Source organism: Urocitellus parryii, chromosome 4 (genome assembly GCF_045843805.1).
Source record: "Urocitellus parryii isolate mUroPar1 chromosome 4, mUroPar1.hap1, whole genome shotgun sequence".
Taxonomy (NCBI): domain Eukaryota; kingdom Metazoa; phylum Chordata; class Mammalia; order Rodentia; family Sciuridae; genus Urocitellus; species Urocitellus parryii.
Genome location: NC_135534.1, coordinates 94,766,830 through 94,781,961, shown reverse-complemented (window position 1 = coordinate 94,781,961; position 15,132 = coordinate 94,766,830). Strand labels below are relative to the sequence as shown.

The 15,132-nt window shown below is 38.1% G+C and overlaps 1 protein-coding gene across 1 annotated transcript in view; it reads left to right on the top strand.

The window, feature by feature from the left end:
• The first annotated feature begins 330 nt into the window (after positions 1–330).
• Gucy1a2 (guanylate cyclase 1 soluble subunit alpha 2) overlaps positions 331–15,132 on the top strand; it is a 266,540-nt gene continuing 251,738 nt past the window's right edge. Inside the window, exon 1 of the mRNA XM_026399046.2 lies at positions 331–639. Coding sequence (XP_026254831.1) covers positions 331–639 — 309 coding nt within the window. The remainder of the gene's footprint in view (positions 640–15,132) is intronic.

The following is a 15,132-nucleotide window of genomic DNA, read 5'->3' as shown; positions in this document are numbered from 1 at the left end:
GCGAGCGGGAGCGCGGCGCACGGCGATGCGCTGAGGCGGGCGCTCAGGCGGCGCCGCGCGAGCAGCAGCAGAGGCGGCGGCGGCCCCCAGCCCAGCCCGGCGCCGCCGCTAAGCCCGGGCCCCGAGGTGCCGCGGCGCCCCAAGTTCCCGCCATGAGCAGCTGGCTCCTGGGGCTCGGCTGCCCGGGGTACTCCCACCCGGCAGAGCGCGACCGCAGCGCCCCGCGGCCCCGACGCGCCTAAAGCCGCCGCTCGCCGGTCCCGCCACCGCCGCCTCCGCCCGCGTCCCCGCCACCGCCGCCGCCTCGGCCGCAATAGCACCGCCAGCAGCATGTCTCGAAGGAAGATTTCGTCCGAGTCCTTCAGCTCCCTGGGCTCCGACTACCTGGAGACCAGCCCGGAGGAGGAGGGGGAGTGCCCCCTGTCTAAGCTCTGCTGGAACGGCAGCCGGAGCCCGCCCGGGCCGCCCGAGCCCAGCGCGGCCGCGGCCACTGCCGCCCCGGCCCCTGCTGCCTCTGCTGCCGCCGCCGCCGCCGCCGCTGCTGCCGCCGCCACCGCCGGGGCCAAGAGGGCGCAGCGCCGCAGGCGGGTCAACCTGGACTCTCTGGGCGAGAGCATCAGCCGCCTGACGGCGCCCTCGGTGAGCTGGGGGCGCAAGGGGGGCCAGCGCTTCGGGAGAGAGGACAGGGATCGGGAAAGTTGGAGCCGGGCGACTAGGGTCTTGGGCGCAGTGCCCGACCGCTGGGGGGCGGCCGGGTCTCACCCTTCGGGTCTTTGGGTTCCCCGCGGCCCCAGGAGGGATCCGAACCTCTGGGCTCTGGAAGAATAGGGGATTAGGACATGGGAAAGAAGTCAGACTCCACTCTTGGTAAATCTTTTGGTGTGAGAGAATCTGACAACTTGTAGCCCTGGACCCTACTTCATCACTGTCTCCCAGATGGCCCCCGTGCGTCTTCACACCCACCTGTTTTCTTTCCCCCAAACTTTCCCAGGCACTGGGCTGTTCAGTTCCATTTCCATGTCTTTAATTTCTGTTCTCAGCATCCCAAAGGAGCCCCAATCCATGCCGAGAACCCATTGCTCTCCTTATTTCCCACACTCTCTGGGTCTTAGTGTGACCTTCTCTGACATCTTTGAATTCCACAGGCTATCTGCATTTTATATTGCATCCCTTTTCTCAAATCTTAAGAACTGTTTCATAGTTTTCTGAGCTGCCTTCTGACTAGAAACCTGCAGTCTCTCATCTGCACCCTTAGCTGTTTTTTCCTCTCTCATTCACTGAACATTTATTGACTTAATCTTCTTTGGGTAAACTTAGTGCACAGTTTTCTAAACCTCTCTATTAATTCTCGCACCCTCATCTTATCCTTCACTCTCTTTCCTGGATTCTTCAGTCTTTTTTCCTCATTTTTTCATGCCTTCTTTATGTTAGGCCCTTCATAAATATTTGTTCAATGAATAAATGCCTTCATAACCTCTCCAAATTTGTACTAATCTTGGGATGTCTGTATCAGTAGTTCCAGGTGTACACCAGATTCCCTGTTTTAGGCATCCTTCTATAGTACTCCTGCTCGGCATTTCAGCTACCCTTGACCTTTATTGTTTGCAGGAATATCAGACCTCTGATCCAGTCTGTCTGAGTGAACTCTCTTTTGAAGGAATCCACTCTATTGCAGACAGAATCTGAAGGAAATTCAGTGTGAAAACTCTCTCCACCATTAAGCCTCACCCAGACATTGTAAGCAAGGACTTTAACTCCTGATAGCACCCCCCCACACACCCCCAATCCACCTCTAGGACTTTAACTTCTTCAAAGTTTCCACAATAAATCTGAACATTGATCTTATTTGCCATAAAGTTTTGCTTTTGAAAATACTCTTGCAAATGATGTTAGGAAGGACTTGAGAAATATTGGGATCCTTAGGAAAAGGGCACTGGTACAGGTAATCTTAGAAGTGTCCCCTTGGCACTTGCACTAATGGAGAGTGACTTTTTTTTTTTTTTAAACTACTCACAGTCATTTGCCTCTTGTGTATTTTGCCCTTTAATATACTTTCTGTCACCTTTTCCATTGATAACCTAGAAAGAAAGTTCAGAATGGGCTAACTCCTATGTGTTACTTTTCCCTATAAACATTTCTCAGGCAGTATAGGTTTAGGAACTATTTCATGTTGCAAATTGAACATAATCCCATATAAGAGGAATTTAGTAAGGGTGTATCTGTAGGTTTGTGTCATACCTAAAGCAACATTTGTACAGTATAATAATTCTTCAATATAACAGATCCATATTTAATACAATAATCTTATTAAAGGTAATGATTAGTTTTCAGGGCAGTGCCTTTAGAATCCTGGAGTTTTGTTTTTGTCTAAGAATTAGAATCTAAAAATTTCTAAAATGTAGTGGCAGCAGTGTCTCTGGAAATGCCAATTTAATCTAAGACTATTTTCTTCAACTTACATGAGGAGTAGATAAATTGTACTTACTGCTGTAAGTCAAATATGAATGATTTTTTTATGAAAAGCTGTATACTCAGATAATGATTTCCAGAGTAAGAAATTTAGAAATAATAATGTTGATCAAACAGTGCAGCAGCTCTATGTACTTTCCAAGCCGTGTGCAATTCTTTTCTATTTTGAAAAACGTGTGTTAGGAGGATGATGAGAAGATGCAGGTGAATAGTGCAAACATCTTCAACCCCACAAGGCATGGGTAGAGAAATTCTTGTTGGCCAAGCACATCACCAGTACACTTTAGTGACACAAAGAAAACAGGTTATATTTCAAAGCAGTGACTTATTTCTGTGTGGTCTTACCCAGTTTCTTTTATTTGGCAATCAGGATTTTGCCTCAAAAAGTTCTAGTAGATCTATTTTCTTACATTGTCAGGATTCAAAACTTCTCTGAGAGCAAGCACTTGGAGTGATAAAATATGCCCTGAATATCCTCTCTTATTAGGGGTGAACAACTTGTAAAACTCCTCTAGAATAGCCAGGGCATGTATAGTTAGGAATTTCTTGTTGTTTTTTTAATACTGTGGGCTTTCTTGCATTCTATCACAATATGCTTTAGGAGAAATTGTTGGTATCAGAGCTCCTGTTTACCAGTAGAACTATAGTGAAATCTATCAATCACTTGGAAATTGCTCTTTATTAAAAATGGAAGAATGAAAATGAATTTAACAAATAGTTGGACATTGCCAAATAATTACACTAGTTATTTCATCCATGGAATATTCCAACTTTCAATTCTTATATTTTAGTTGTTATTGATATTGGTTATAAAAATTAAAATACTTTATATTATTTAAATAATTTAAGTAAGTTGAGTTGGTGAAATTGAAAAAAGTTCCAGAATTCAAGAGACCTGGTTGTAATTTTACCTTGAGCAATGAAATATTTTTATCTCTCTGAGCTCATTGCTTTAACTCTCTAGGGTCCTTTTCAACTATACAGTGTTATACTAAGGTTTCCTCCCTAATATGAGGTTTTACAAACATATATATTGTATTATCATCCCTTGGATAAACAGTGATCATGGCATATGAGAGAAAAATAGGGCATATGTTGTGAATCTTAAAACTTTGGAAGGAAGCAGATTACTTTTTTTTAGCAGCTTAATTCATCTAATTATTCAAAAATATTTGAAGATTTGCTCCGTGGTAAGTGTTGTGGAGGGCACTGGCAATACAAACACCGAACAAACATAACTGGTCTTTGACCTCATGGAACTTCTTTGACTTAGTCTTTCTTTTAAGGAATCTGTTGAAGGAAAACATAAGAATGCCATTGGTCTTTCTGATGTCTAGAGAGTTTTCTTTATCATCCACTTTGGTGGTTTGGTTCACTGTAAATCTGTGGACTACAGATATAATAATAAAATAACTCTAATGACTGTATTTAAGACATAAAAATCATTAATTGCATTAATTATTTTAAAATAATTTAATACTTGGGAACACATGGAGAAACAGCTGGGAATTTTCACATCAAGTGTGAATTTAATAATTAATTTATTTATATTTTATTTTTGTAAATGAGAGTTGTTTAGTTGCCTTATCACTTTGACATCAGTGCTGGGTTTTGCTAATGTCAGCCTGTCATCAGTGAAGGTATGCCAGTAGACCAACTCACGGGCAAGACTTCCCCAGGTTTATTGTCAGAGAACTGTTGGTTGTTTACAACATTGCAGGTGGCTTTGAAAAATCTCAGAAGCTAAAGAGAGCAGAATGGCAGGAAGAAAAGTAACAACTGGAAGGATGGAAAATAAGGGAGGAAAATCTACAGACCTAGGGAATTATCTAGAAAAGTGAGGAGGGGGAAATGAAAGGAAGCTGGGTTTAAAGGATGAAAAGGCCAAAATTGTTTTCATCATTTTGGGAAAGGAAATTATATTCACAAATGCTTAGGAAAAGGTGATAGGAAATAAAAAATACATATTTAACCTAATAAAGTTAGCTTTCTGACATGCTTAAATCCTTAAGAAAAATCCTTAGAAAGTATGAGTGTACGTAGCATGTAGACAGTGGGAAATACAAATAATTATTTGTGAAGTAGGAGATTTAATAATTTATGTATTTTAATTAAGGCTCTTTAGATATGGGACTCAGTTTGGCTAAGAAGTTCTGAGGAACAGATTTATTGCAATTGAAAAGTAGATAAAATATATTGCAGTAGTTAAATGTTTTCACATTTGTGGAATTTAGATGGCATAATTTTGAAATCAATAGTTAATGGCTGTCTATTGTCTTTCTATACCTTATCTCTAATCCTGGAGAAATGGCATGGTAGATTTGAAAGAACAAGGATAATAATCCCCCATAGAGTTCCTTACTCAGTGTGAGACCCCAGAAAGCTGCCTCCTACCTTCTTTAGGCCTTGGTTTCCTCTTTTGTGAACTAGAAATAACAACTACCTTGTAGATTTGTTGAGAAAGAGGAGTAATAGTCTTTGAAAAGCTCCATGAACCCAGTAAATAATAGTTTCAGGGTGAGATCCATGAATTTCAACCAAATTTGGATCCAAAAGATTTAAAAATCTTTTCCTTCTTCCCCAATAATTTACTTGCTTGTAATTGTATTGGAAAAGTTCATAGAAGAGTTTAGCAGATGTTAAGTCCAAAGGGAGGGCAGGCAGAGATGAGAAGCACTTTATTTTGTTGGCATAGTCAGCCATTCCATTAACAAAAATTAAAACTGGAGACCTTTTTTTTTTTGGCTCCCTGGCTATGATACACACACATACACAGGTATATATAATGATTGCAGATTCAAACATTCCCACCAAACTACTGACCGTTGTGTGCAATATGAGAAACACTTTTATGACTTCTCTAATAATATGAGGGCAATTGTATTTGGTAGAATGTAGGTATTTCACAGCAAATTAATTTTAAATTAGAAAAAAAATTAGATGAGAGAGAAATGAGTCATTTCATTTGTCTGAGAATGTCAAGCATTCCCCATTTATTGTTTTCAAAGTAATCTATGTATGTATATTTAAAGGGCTGAGCTGTGAGATGCAACAAATACCCAGCTAAAGACTCATGTGCTTGGTGTGTGTTCAGTGCTCTATTTGTTGGCTACCAGATTAGTTGCAAGACCTTTGTTTTAAAAAGAAAATTTGACAAGAAGAAATGCTGTCCGTGATTATGAGTTTGTAAGTAGAGGTGATGTGATTATACATTCCTCTTTAGTGTATAATTTGTCGCCCTTGAAGGATTGCCAAATGCATGGAGTAGTGCTTGAATGTTATATATCTTTCCACTCTATATCCTCATTGCTCTTTTTGTTCACCTTTGCTTTTGCTTTGTTGCCTCTATCATACAAAGCTAAAAGTAAAATAAATACACATTTTACTAAACATAATAGCAAAATTAATGTACCATCTCTAGACACATATAATGTTTATCTTGAATTATTAAGAAACTACAATTTTCCCTTTTGGGATTTTATACATCTTGGGAGCAATTTTTAATTTTTTTTTTCTTTTTTTGCTATGCTGAGTATCGAACCCAGGGTCCTGTGCATATGAGGCAAACACTTTACCACTGAGTTAAATCTGCAGCTCCTTCCTCCACAAAAAAAGAAAAAAGAAAAAAAAAAGAAAAAAATCATGTGGCATAAGCAGTGAGAATGTTTGCCAGGGGCTATCAACTAACTGGGTTTTCTTAGCAGGACCTTGTTTGATGTATGAGCCAATAATTTAACTCAAAATTCAAAGCCTCTACTTAAATTCTCCCTCTTATCTTCAATACACATATTTATCTGGTGTTTAGTACAGAACCTGGTTCTTAATGGGTATTCAATAAAGTACTCAGAATAAAGGAATGTATGTTTTTATTTGTCCAATTGTGTTTGTTTCTTTTGTGTCTGGTATTTTTGTGGTGTATTTGGTTCTATCAAACAAAATGTTTATATTTTGCATCCAGCCTCAGAGAGACATACTCAAGAGTGTAAACCTGTTTGAATTTTTTGCTTTTGCCTATTATTTAAAGCAAAACTTCATAATGAAGTTGTCTTAAAATGAACATATGGAACAGTATTTTCCTTCTAGGACCCTTGGTGGCCTATTTATATTTTAAGAAGTTAGGTAAATGTAATGACTCTCCTTCAGTCTGGATTGCTTACATTTTCTACACAATTCTCTGTCAAATGAGAGAGAAATGTTTGTCAGCAAGTGGGCTACTGTTGCCAAAAATGCACTGCAAGGGCATGGAAATGACATCATCTTAATCCTCAAATATCACCTCAGGACAGGATCTGAAGGTCTAGAATTATGTGCCATAAACTCAGAGTACCTTACAATATTGAAGATTCCAGGCCTAGAGTGATTAAGGAAATAGGGGGGCTAGAAATATCTCTGAAGCTGGAGATTTGTTGGGACTGTTATGGGGAATTGAGAAAGAGTGAATATGTTTATAAATAGGATAGTGAGAAGTCACTTCTTGAATAGGCTTTAGTTGAAGCTTATTAGCAGTTCTTCATTTAAATTAGTGGTTATCAAACTTGTAAGATGTTATCTGTAGAACGTTGTTAGAATGTAGATTCCTGGGCCCCACCTTCAAAGATTCTGGTCTGATAGTGCCAGAGAGGGGCCTAGACTGTACCTTTTGAACAAAACAGTGAATTTCTGGACACTGTAAAGCTGTGTTGAAAGGTAACTGAATCCCATAACTTGGAGGCAATCGATCTAAGCTCAGTGAGCTCTTTCTAGTGATTATTTTGAAACAGAGTCTTGTCAAGTACCCAGGCTGGCCTTGAACTTGAAATTCTCTGGCCTCAGCCTCCTGAGTGGCTGAGATTATAGGCATGTGTCACTAGGCCCGTGTCCTTTATTTTTTGATTGGTGTATTATCATTATACATAATAGTGGAATTTGTTGCTACATATTCATATGTAACATATATATTCATTGTTACATATTCATATAATTTGTTCCATATTATTCCCTAGTATTTTCTCTTTCCCTCACTCTTCCCTCATCATGGTCCCTTTCCTGTACTGGTATCCCTTCCATTTTCACGAGATTCTCCCACCCCCATTCTTTTTCTTTTTTTTCTCTCTAGCTTCCACATTTGAGAGAAAACATACAGTCCTCGGCATTCTGAGTTTGGCTTATTTTGCTTAACAGGTCAAGATAATCTCCTTGGTTGTGCAGTAGAAGTCATTTGAAGTTTCACCACTTGTAACTTTATTCGTGGACTCTCCCGTTTTCCCCAAGGATGTTTATGTTTAGTAGATCACATATCATTACTGTAAATATCTTGTGGATCCCTTCTTCAAAATAAAGGAATAGATACTCAAAGACATTGGGAATCTTAGAGGAAAGAGAAGAAGAAAGGTTGTTTTGAGTGTCAATTTGATATCACCATCTGCTTTTCCACATATTGATGCAACACTTCTCAAATGCTCCATCTACTGGTTCATTTTTGAAGGAACAATTTGTTCCCTGCCAGTGAAAAATTTAAAAAGGTGAAGGAAGAAATCAACAGATCTGAATGTCAGATTTTTTTTTCCTAGAAAGAAAACAATAGGAGGTTTACATATGAGATGTATAGGGCTACCCATCAAACACTACTTCACAAAAATAGTTGTGGTTGCTAACGTCTACAGCCTCAGCCAATTAATCTTTCTGTCATTTAGTGAACATGTCAGATAAGAGTCTAGTTGAACTCTCTAAATAAATGATGATTGATTATTGGGAGACTTGGCATTTGTAGACAACTTGGCATTTGTAGACAACCAGTCTATCATGAGAAGAAGCTATCTGCTGTTACTTTAGCTACAAGTCCTTAAAGTCCATTTTGACTTCTTTTCCATTCACTGCACTGTATGTGTTATGTGTAAATGTACTGTGTCTCGTGACAAATCAAGTTCTAAAATACGTTGTTCCTTGTTGCTTTATGCCTGTGCTTCTTCATGCACGAATCCTCCAACTTAACGGAGAGGATTTTTTTCTTTTTTATGCACATACACCCTGTTTTATATGACTGCATTTTTGCTTTGTGGAATACTAAGTTATGGCTCACATCTGTACTATAGGCCTTATTGCACCGAAGTGTGATTTCACTGTATTCTGGCTTCTTAAGACAAGAGATCGTGTCTTATTTATTGGAGTATGCCCGTGCCTAGCAGAGGGTCTGAGTTATAGAGGGACTCAAAAAATGTGTGTCAGAACAATGAATAAATGATTGAATAAATCCTGATGTAGTTTGTGTTATGTCTGGCATTCCTCTATAGGCAACAACATATTTTGTTTTATTTTAATAGTTCCATTTTTAGTTTTTTTCTTTTTTCTTTTTTTTTTAAAGAGAGTGAGGAGAGAGAGAGAGAGAGAGAGAGAGAGAGAGAGAGAGAGAATTTTAACATTTTATTTTTTAGTTTTCGGCAGACACAACATCCCCGTTTGCATGTGGTGCTGAGGATCCAACCTGGGCCGCGTGCATGCTAGACGGGCGCGCTACCGCTTGAGCCACATCCCCAGCCCCTTTAGTTTTTTTCTTAGGCACAAATAAGAGAAATATAGTTATAATACTGTTTTCTAAAATGCTTCAAGCATTTAAGAACAGCACCATACTTGGTGTTTTATTGAAACTTCACAATAATCTGTGGATTTTATGGTGATGATAGTAATAACACTAGTATTGATTTGTTGAGTCTTTACCATGTATCAGGCACTTTGCTAAATGAGCTACATATTTCATTCTATTAATTATGACAGTAATGCAGGGATAATGTGTTTCCATGATCTATAAGATATCAAGAGCCTGTGTCTCTGATCTCATCTTGTGATATTGCCAGTCCACACTCATGATTCTGTGATATGCTCTTTGAATATGTCATGCAAGCATCATCTTGGCTCAGGACTTTTGTCTTCTTTCCCAGGTCAGAAATGCTCCTCACCTACACCCTCTCTCAGTTCTCCACATGACTTCAGCTCAGGTTACCTCATCAGAAGTGGTTTTCCCCACCAAACTCTCTCTCTCTTATCATCATTTATTGGTTGTTTTTCAACATAACACTCATCACCAGAAATTATCTTTTAGTTTACTTATTTACTAATATATTGTCTTTCTTCCCTCACTCTAGCTTAAGTTCCACAGTAGCAGGAACCTTGTCTGTTGCTCACTGTGCTCTTTGCAGCCCCTCAAATAATCCTGGCTAGAGATCATTTCTCAGCACATCTCTATTGATATGCAATTTTGAGGGAATTCCTAGGACTTGGAAAAGAAAGAAACTAGTTTAAAAGTACCATATGTATGAGGAGGATTAGATTGCATTAGACAACTATTATGGATCTAGCATTTATTAAGTATTTTTATAATATATATCATTGATTTCTCAAAATCATAATAAAATTTAGATTCAGAGATGTTGAGAGACCTGCCTGTGATTACAGTTAATTATGGATGGAGATAAAGTTAGAATCTGGTCTAGCTCCAAATCACATCTTCCGTCTGCTGCCTAGGTGCCTCTTTAGAGATGGACTAACTCCCTAGATACCTAGAGTACAGCTGCAAGTGAAACCTCAACTGTCAGCCCTTATATATATGGCCTGGGTTGAAGAAGCTGCCTTGCTCAAGGTCATGCTTCGTTTCTGTGACTAATCAGTGTAGGGTAAAAAGCCTTGGCTCCCTTGCCCTAATTCAGGCAGTTCTGATGTCAGAATTCCACATAGGGTCAACTGAGGCCTCCACTGAGACTACATTACAGTCCAACTTTCCCTCTGTCTAATCCTGCTTCCTTCTTTGCTCTTTCATGGATGTTGATGCCAAGAGCATTCCCTCATAAATTTCCTGCATGCTGATCTCCTCAGAGTCTGCTTTCCGGGGAACCCAACCTATGATAGTGAGTTTGTGAATGGAGATGGCATTAACTAAAGTATAAAATTCATTAGTGGAAAGGTAGGATGTGGAAGAAATATAACAATAACCTTAGATTTGGAGTTTTAATATTTACATGAAAATGGTTAGCTCTGGACTGTGAGCTCTTTAAGGGTTTGGTATTACTGGATCACCAGCCTTAGTACACTGCCTGTCAGTCAGTTCAGTAAACATGGAATTGAAGATTTGGGATTGGAGCTTGGATTGGAGCACATGATTGAAGATAAAGACTTTGGAGGGAATAGTTAGTATCTCGAAAATTGACAAGCTCTTTGAGTGAAAGAGAAAGAGAAAAATAGCAACAGAGAATTGGGAAGCAATATACAAAAACAAAGCATAAAATAAAACTCAGCAGAATGTAGATGGCAGAATGCTTTTGTGTGTGTGTGTGTGTGTGTGTGTGTGTGTGTGTGTGTGTGTGTTAGAAGGGTGTGAAATGGCTGGGGGAACAGGTGGATGCAAGGGTGGTAGTGGTTGATGTTTGCAAAATAATGAAGAAAATTTAAGGATAGTACTTTCCATCCCACTGTGAATGAGTTTGCTAGTGGCTTTAGAAGAAAAAGTCAATCCTGCATTTGAGATAGAAAGCTATTAAAGGAGGTTTAAAGAGGGAGTGTATGATGAGCAAATAAAAGACATCAGGGCACACATCTCTAAGACATGTAGCAATAAAAAGGAGCAGGGGAGAGAAGGGTCTGTGAGGCAAAGTCAAAGTTTCCTGAAGAGGTGAAGACTTATGTTTGAAGGTAAGAGAGAAAACTGGGGACAGATGAGATTGATGGGATCTGAGAAAAGATAGGGTTGCCCTAGAGGCATTCTCAAACTCCTTTCCCAAGGATGAGGACACTTAACATTCTCTGTTCTCAAGGGGAATGCAATTTGGCCAATTAGGAGTAGCAAATCCCAGTGCTAGATTTTGGTTTCATTTACACCTAATTTACCACAGTCTCATTTTTATTCTAGAATTCAGTGATTGGTCAGTAATTTTGTATATCTAGCAACTGTCAAATTTAAATTGCCATCCCATGCATTGTTCTCTATGTGTATTTTAATGGTTGGGGCTGTACTGACCATGGGATGTCAAATCAGGTCTGAAATGTCTTACTTCATTCTTCATTAATATTATATTCAAATAGCAAAGTGTACAGGTAAATATAAAGCATATCGTGTTTTCTCTTAATCTGCTGAAGTTGTAAGTTGAACTCCACATGAAAGGAACTGTTTTTAAGTTTATATTCGTATTAGTTTACTGCCTTTTAGTTTAAAAAGGTAAACACACACACACACACACACACACTCCCAGTACAACTTTATTCTCTGTTACAACTCTTTTTCATGCTTTTTTTTTTGATACTGGTGGAAAAGTCGCTAGTGGCTTTAGAAGCAAAGTTTTATGTTACCCCAAGAGAAAACTTGGGTGTCACCTGAGTTGTAACAGCAAGGTGCCTAAGTCTTCTTCATTCAGTAGGCTTCCGTAGGTCTCAGAAAAAGAAAGAGGCATCTCATTTAAATGTCTGTTGACCAAATTCTCTCAGAGCTGTCTCACTGAGTCTGCCAGAATTCTTCCAATTTCACCTTTTCCTTTGTGATTGGTTTAAGTTCTGTATAAACAATGTCTTGATTTTTGAATGAATGGTGTCTTAAAGAACATTTGTTTTTTAGCTTTAGAAGCTTGTTTACTTTTCAGAGAGGAAAGGATACAGAGATTCTTATAGATTGTTTGTCATAGTACTTATACATAAGAACCTTAGTTCATTTTAATAGCATATTTGAAATACCAATCTATGTATTTTTTTACATGTAGGTACTTGGGAACTATCTGTCTAACCAGTATTGATTATATAGTGTTGAAGAGACTCTGACTGATTGGACTTTGAATTTAAATAAATACCATTTAATAGAAATCTGGAAAAGCCATAATTACTCTCATTGTGTCTTTTAAAAATTTGCCCAAAATAATGAAAATGGCTTTTACTTCCTTCACAAAAAAATCTGCCTCCAAAGGCATTTATTGTAGGGAGTGAGAATGATGAGATTGTGTGGGAATGGAACAGAGAATAAGAGCAAATCTTCGATACTGACTATTGTAATTCCATTTGAAGCTTCAGACAAATATGAGGGAGTTTCTACTGTAGATGCTGGAAAGAGAAATTTATTGTTTCCACCTGATGTAAAGATCAATAAACGCTTTGTGGACTTGACAGTGTTTGCAAGCTATAAAGTCTTCCTTTTTTTCTCTTGTGTTAACTTATTGCCATTATAAACACATTTCAAAGAAAACTAATCTATCCATTTATTCTGAATTAAGTTCTTTCTCTAAAAGTGTGTTTGCCACCACTTGGTGGCTGAAAGAGAATGGATGAGATTCATCTGTAGCTTGTTATAAATGGCTGTGTGAATTGTGGTCTAAGCAACTGCTGCCTGCTAATTTTCCAAGCATTTAGAGGTTTTTATTATTTAGCTGCATTCTTGGGATGGGCGTTGGGGAAGATGGAGGAAATAAAACATTAAATTAAGTTGTAAAAGTAATTCTCTACCATCAATCTATTTCTTTCTTTTCTTTTTAGATACTGGGGATTAAAAAGACTTTGTACATGTTAAGCAAGTGCTCTTCCACTGAACTGTATCTCCAGCCCCATGTGTACACACACACACACACACACACACACACACACACACACACACTTATTGATTGCAGTGCCGGAGTTTGATTCCAGGGATTTGTGCATGGTAGGCCAGCACACTGAACTATATACCAGAACTATCTTTCTTGACCATTTAGAAAAATCCAGATAATTTAGATCTCAAACACTAAGTTGACAGAGATTCCCAATTATTTTGATTATAGACAGGGAATGTATCACTTTAATCCATGGCATTAATGATGACTGTAATGATAGAAATCAACAAATTCCATTAGACAGCTTGCAGTTAGAAAAAGCATTTCACCACAAGTTGCCACAACATAAAATTTTTTTCAAAGAATACATACTATCAAGTCACTTTCAAATATGAGTCAACAGAAAATATCACCATCGTATGACTATAAAATGTGAATCTACAAACATGGATCTAAAAATAAGATCACCAATAATTTTTACCATTAGATAAGGTATTCAATTACTTTATGAGTTATAAATCAAATCAATATATGTTTGCCTGAAAACATAACCTAACATACAAACTTTATTATTTTGCTCTTGCAGAGTGACTAATAGAAATGAAAAAAAGGCGTATCAAAGTAAAGTCTATCCAAATTTAATTCTTGGTATTTTACGCCAGTGTAACCTCTGATATATTATGGATTAAGGGTGAGAAAAAAACCGAAGAGATGTTTATTTTTGGTAGTCTCTATTCTCAGTCTTTCTCTTTGCACCTCTCTCTCTTTCTCTCCCTCCCTCCCTTGTTCCCTCCCTCATGCCACAAAAATCTGCTATGATTATCTCCCAACTGACAAATTTTGACTGTCCACATTTTAAGTACCTTTTCATGTTAAAGTAATTGAAAATCTCCTCTCTTAATTTTAAGCATCTATTTTAAGTAGGAGTGGAAAACAAAATTTTTTTGTGTGTGTGTGTGGGGAAGTTTGGGGGTGAGTGGAATGGAGATAGCTCTCCAGACATCTTATGTCTGGTCTCAGAAGGTTCTGCCACATAACAGTGACTACATGGTTGTGGTGCTTCTGAGAGCTTCTTAGCCAGTAATCTGGATATCTCTGTAGCTGCAGTAAATTATTTAATGTTATTAGTCTGTGGGAATAGTACAGATATCTTGGTTGGTAAAAAGAATAATGATAAATTTGTAGTACTTTTGATGATGTGGCAATACACTTTAAATTTTGGATCAAAAACTGTTTTCTGTTGCCTTAAAGAATTACTGCTACTTTAGGTTGCTTTTAAATAAGACTCATGTGCCCAAGTGTGACTCATGTTGTCCTTATGTTTTATAATGCTTAGAGATTCCAGAGATTTTGCTACTTATATGGCTAATGTATGGATTAATATATGTTGTGCCAGTTATAGATGTTTCTGCACTGGGTTGCTTTGGAAATTCCAGTTAGAAGCTATAGGCTAGGCATGCAGAGGGATTCCAATGTTTTTAGAAACTGGTGATTGGTATAGTAACCCGTTCCTAAGCATCATATCATTAAATTCCCTGTTGTTAGGCGTCAATGTGTATACATGCTTATTTATATAACTTTTATGGGTCAACTTTTGGTATTTGTGAAGCAGAATGTCAGGGTGAGATATTTAAAACTGATGTAGTATTGTAAAAAGAATTTGAAAAAAAACACATAGTGTGCCAAAAACATTTCTCCTCATCTGTTCCCAATATCCCTTTCTTACTCACATCCTTTCATCATCTCCTTTTCCTAATTACTAATTTCTCATTAGCTAATGAGACAAACAAATGACTAGTAATACTACATTGTTAAAAATCTGGTTCTAACATGAGCTGGTTTTGATGTCTCTTGCTGGTCTTCTAAACAGTCTATATTAGGTTGGTCATTTTTTAGTAAACAGCTTATTTTGATTAGTATTTAGTGTAAGCAGATTTTGGAGAGAATTTTGAAAATCCAGGGCTTTCACTTTCTTTTTTTAACACCTAGAAACACAAAGCATTCGTGATGTCACTTTTATCTTTTTGATTTTTCCCACTTAGGTCTGTGAGAGCATACTTGATATGTTGACCTACAATTTCCATACAGAAAGGTCACTCCCATAAGTAACATCTGTTTGGAATTTATCAAA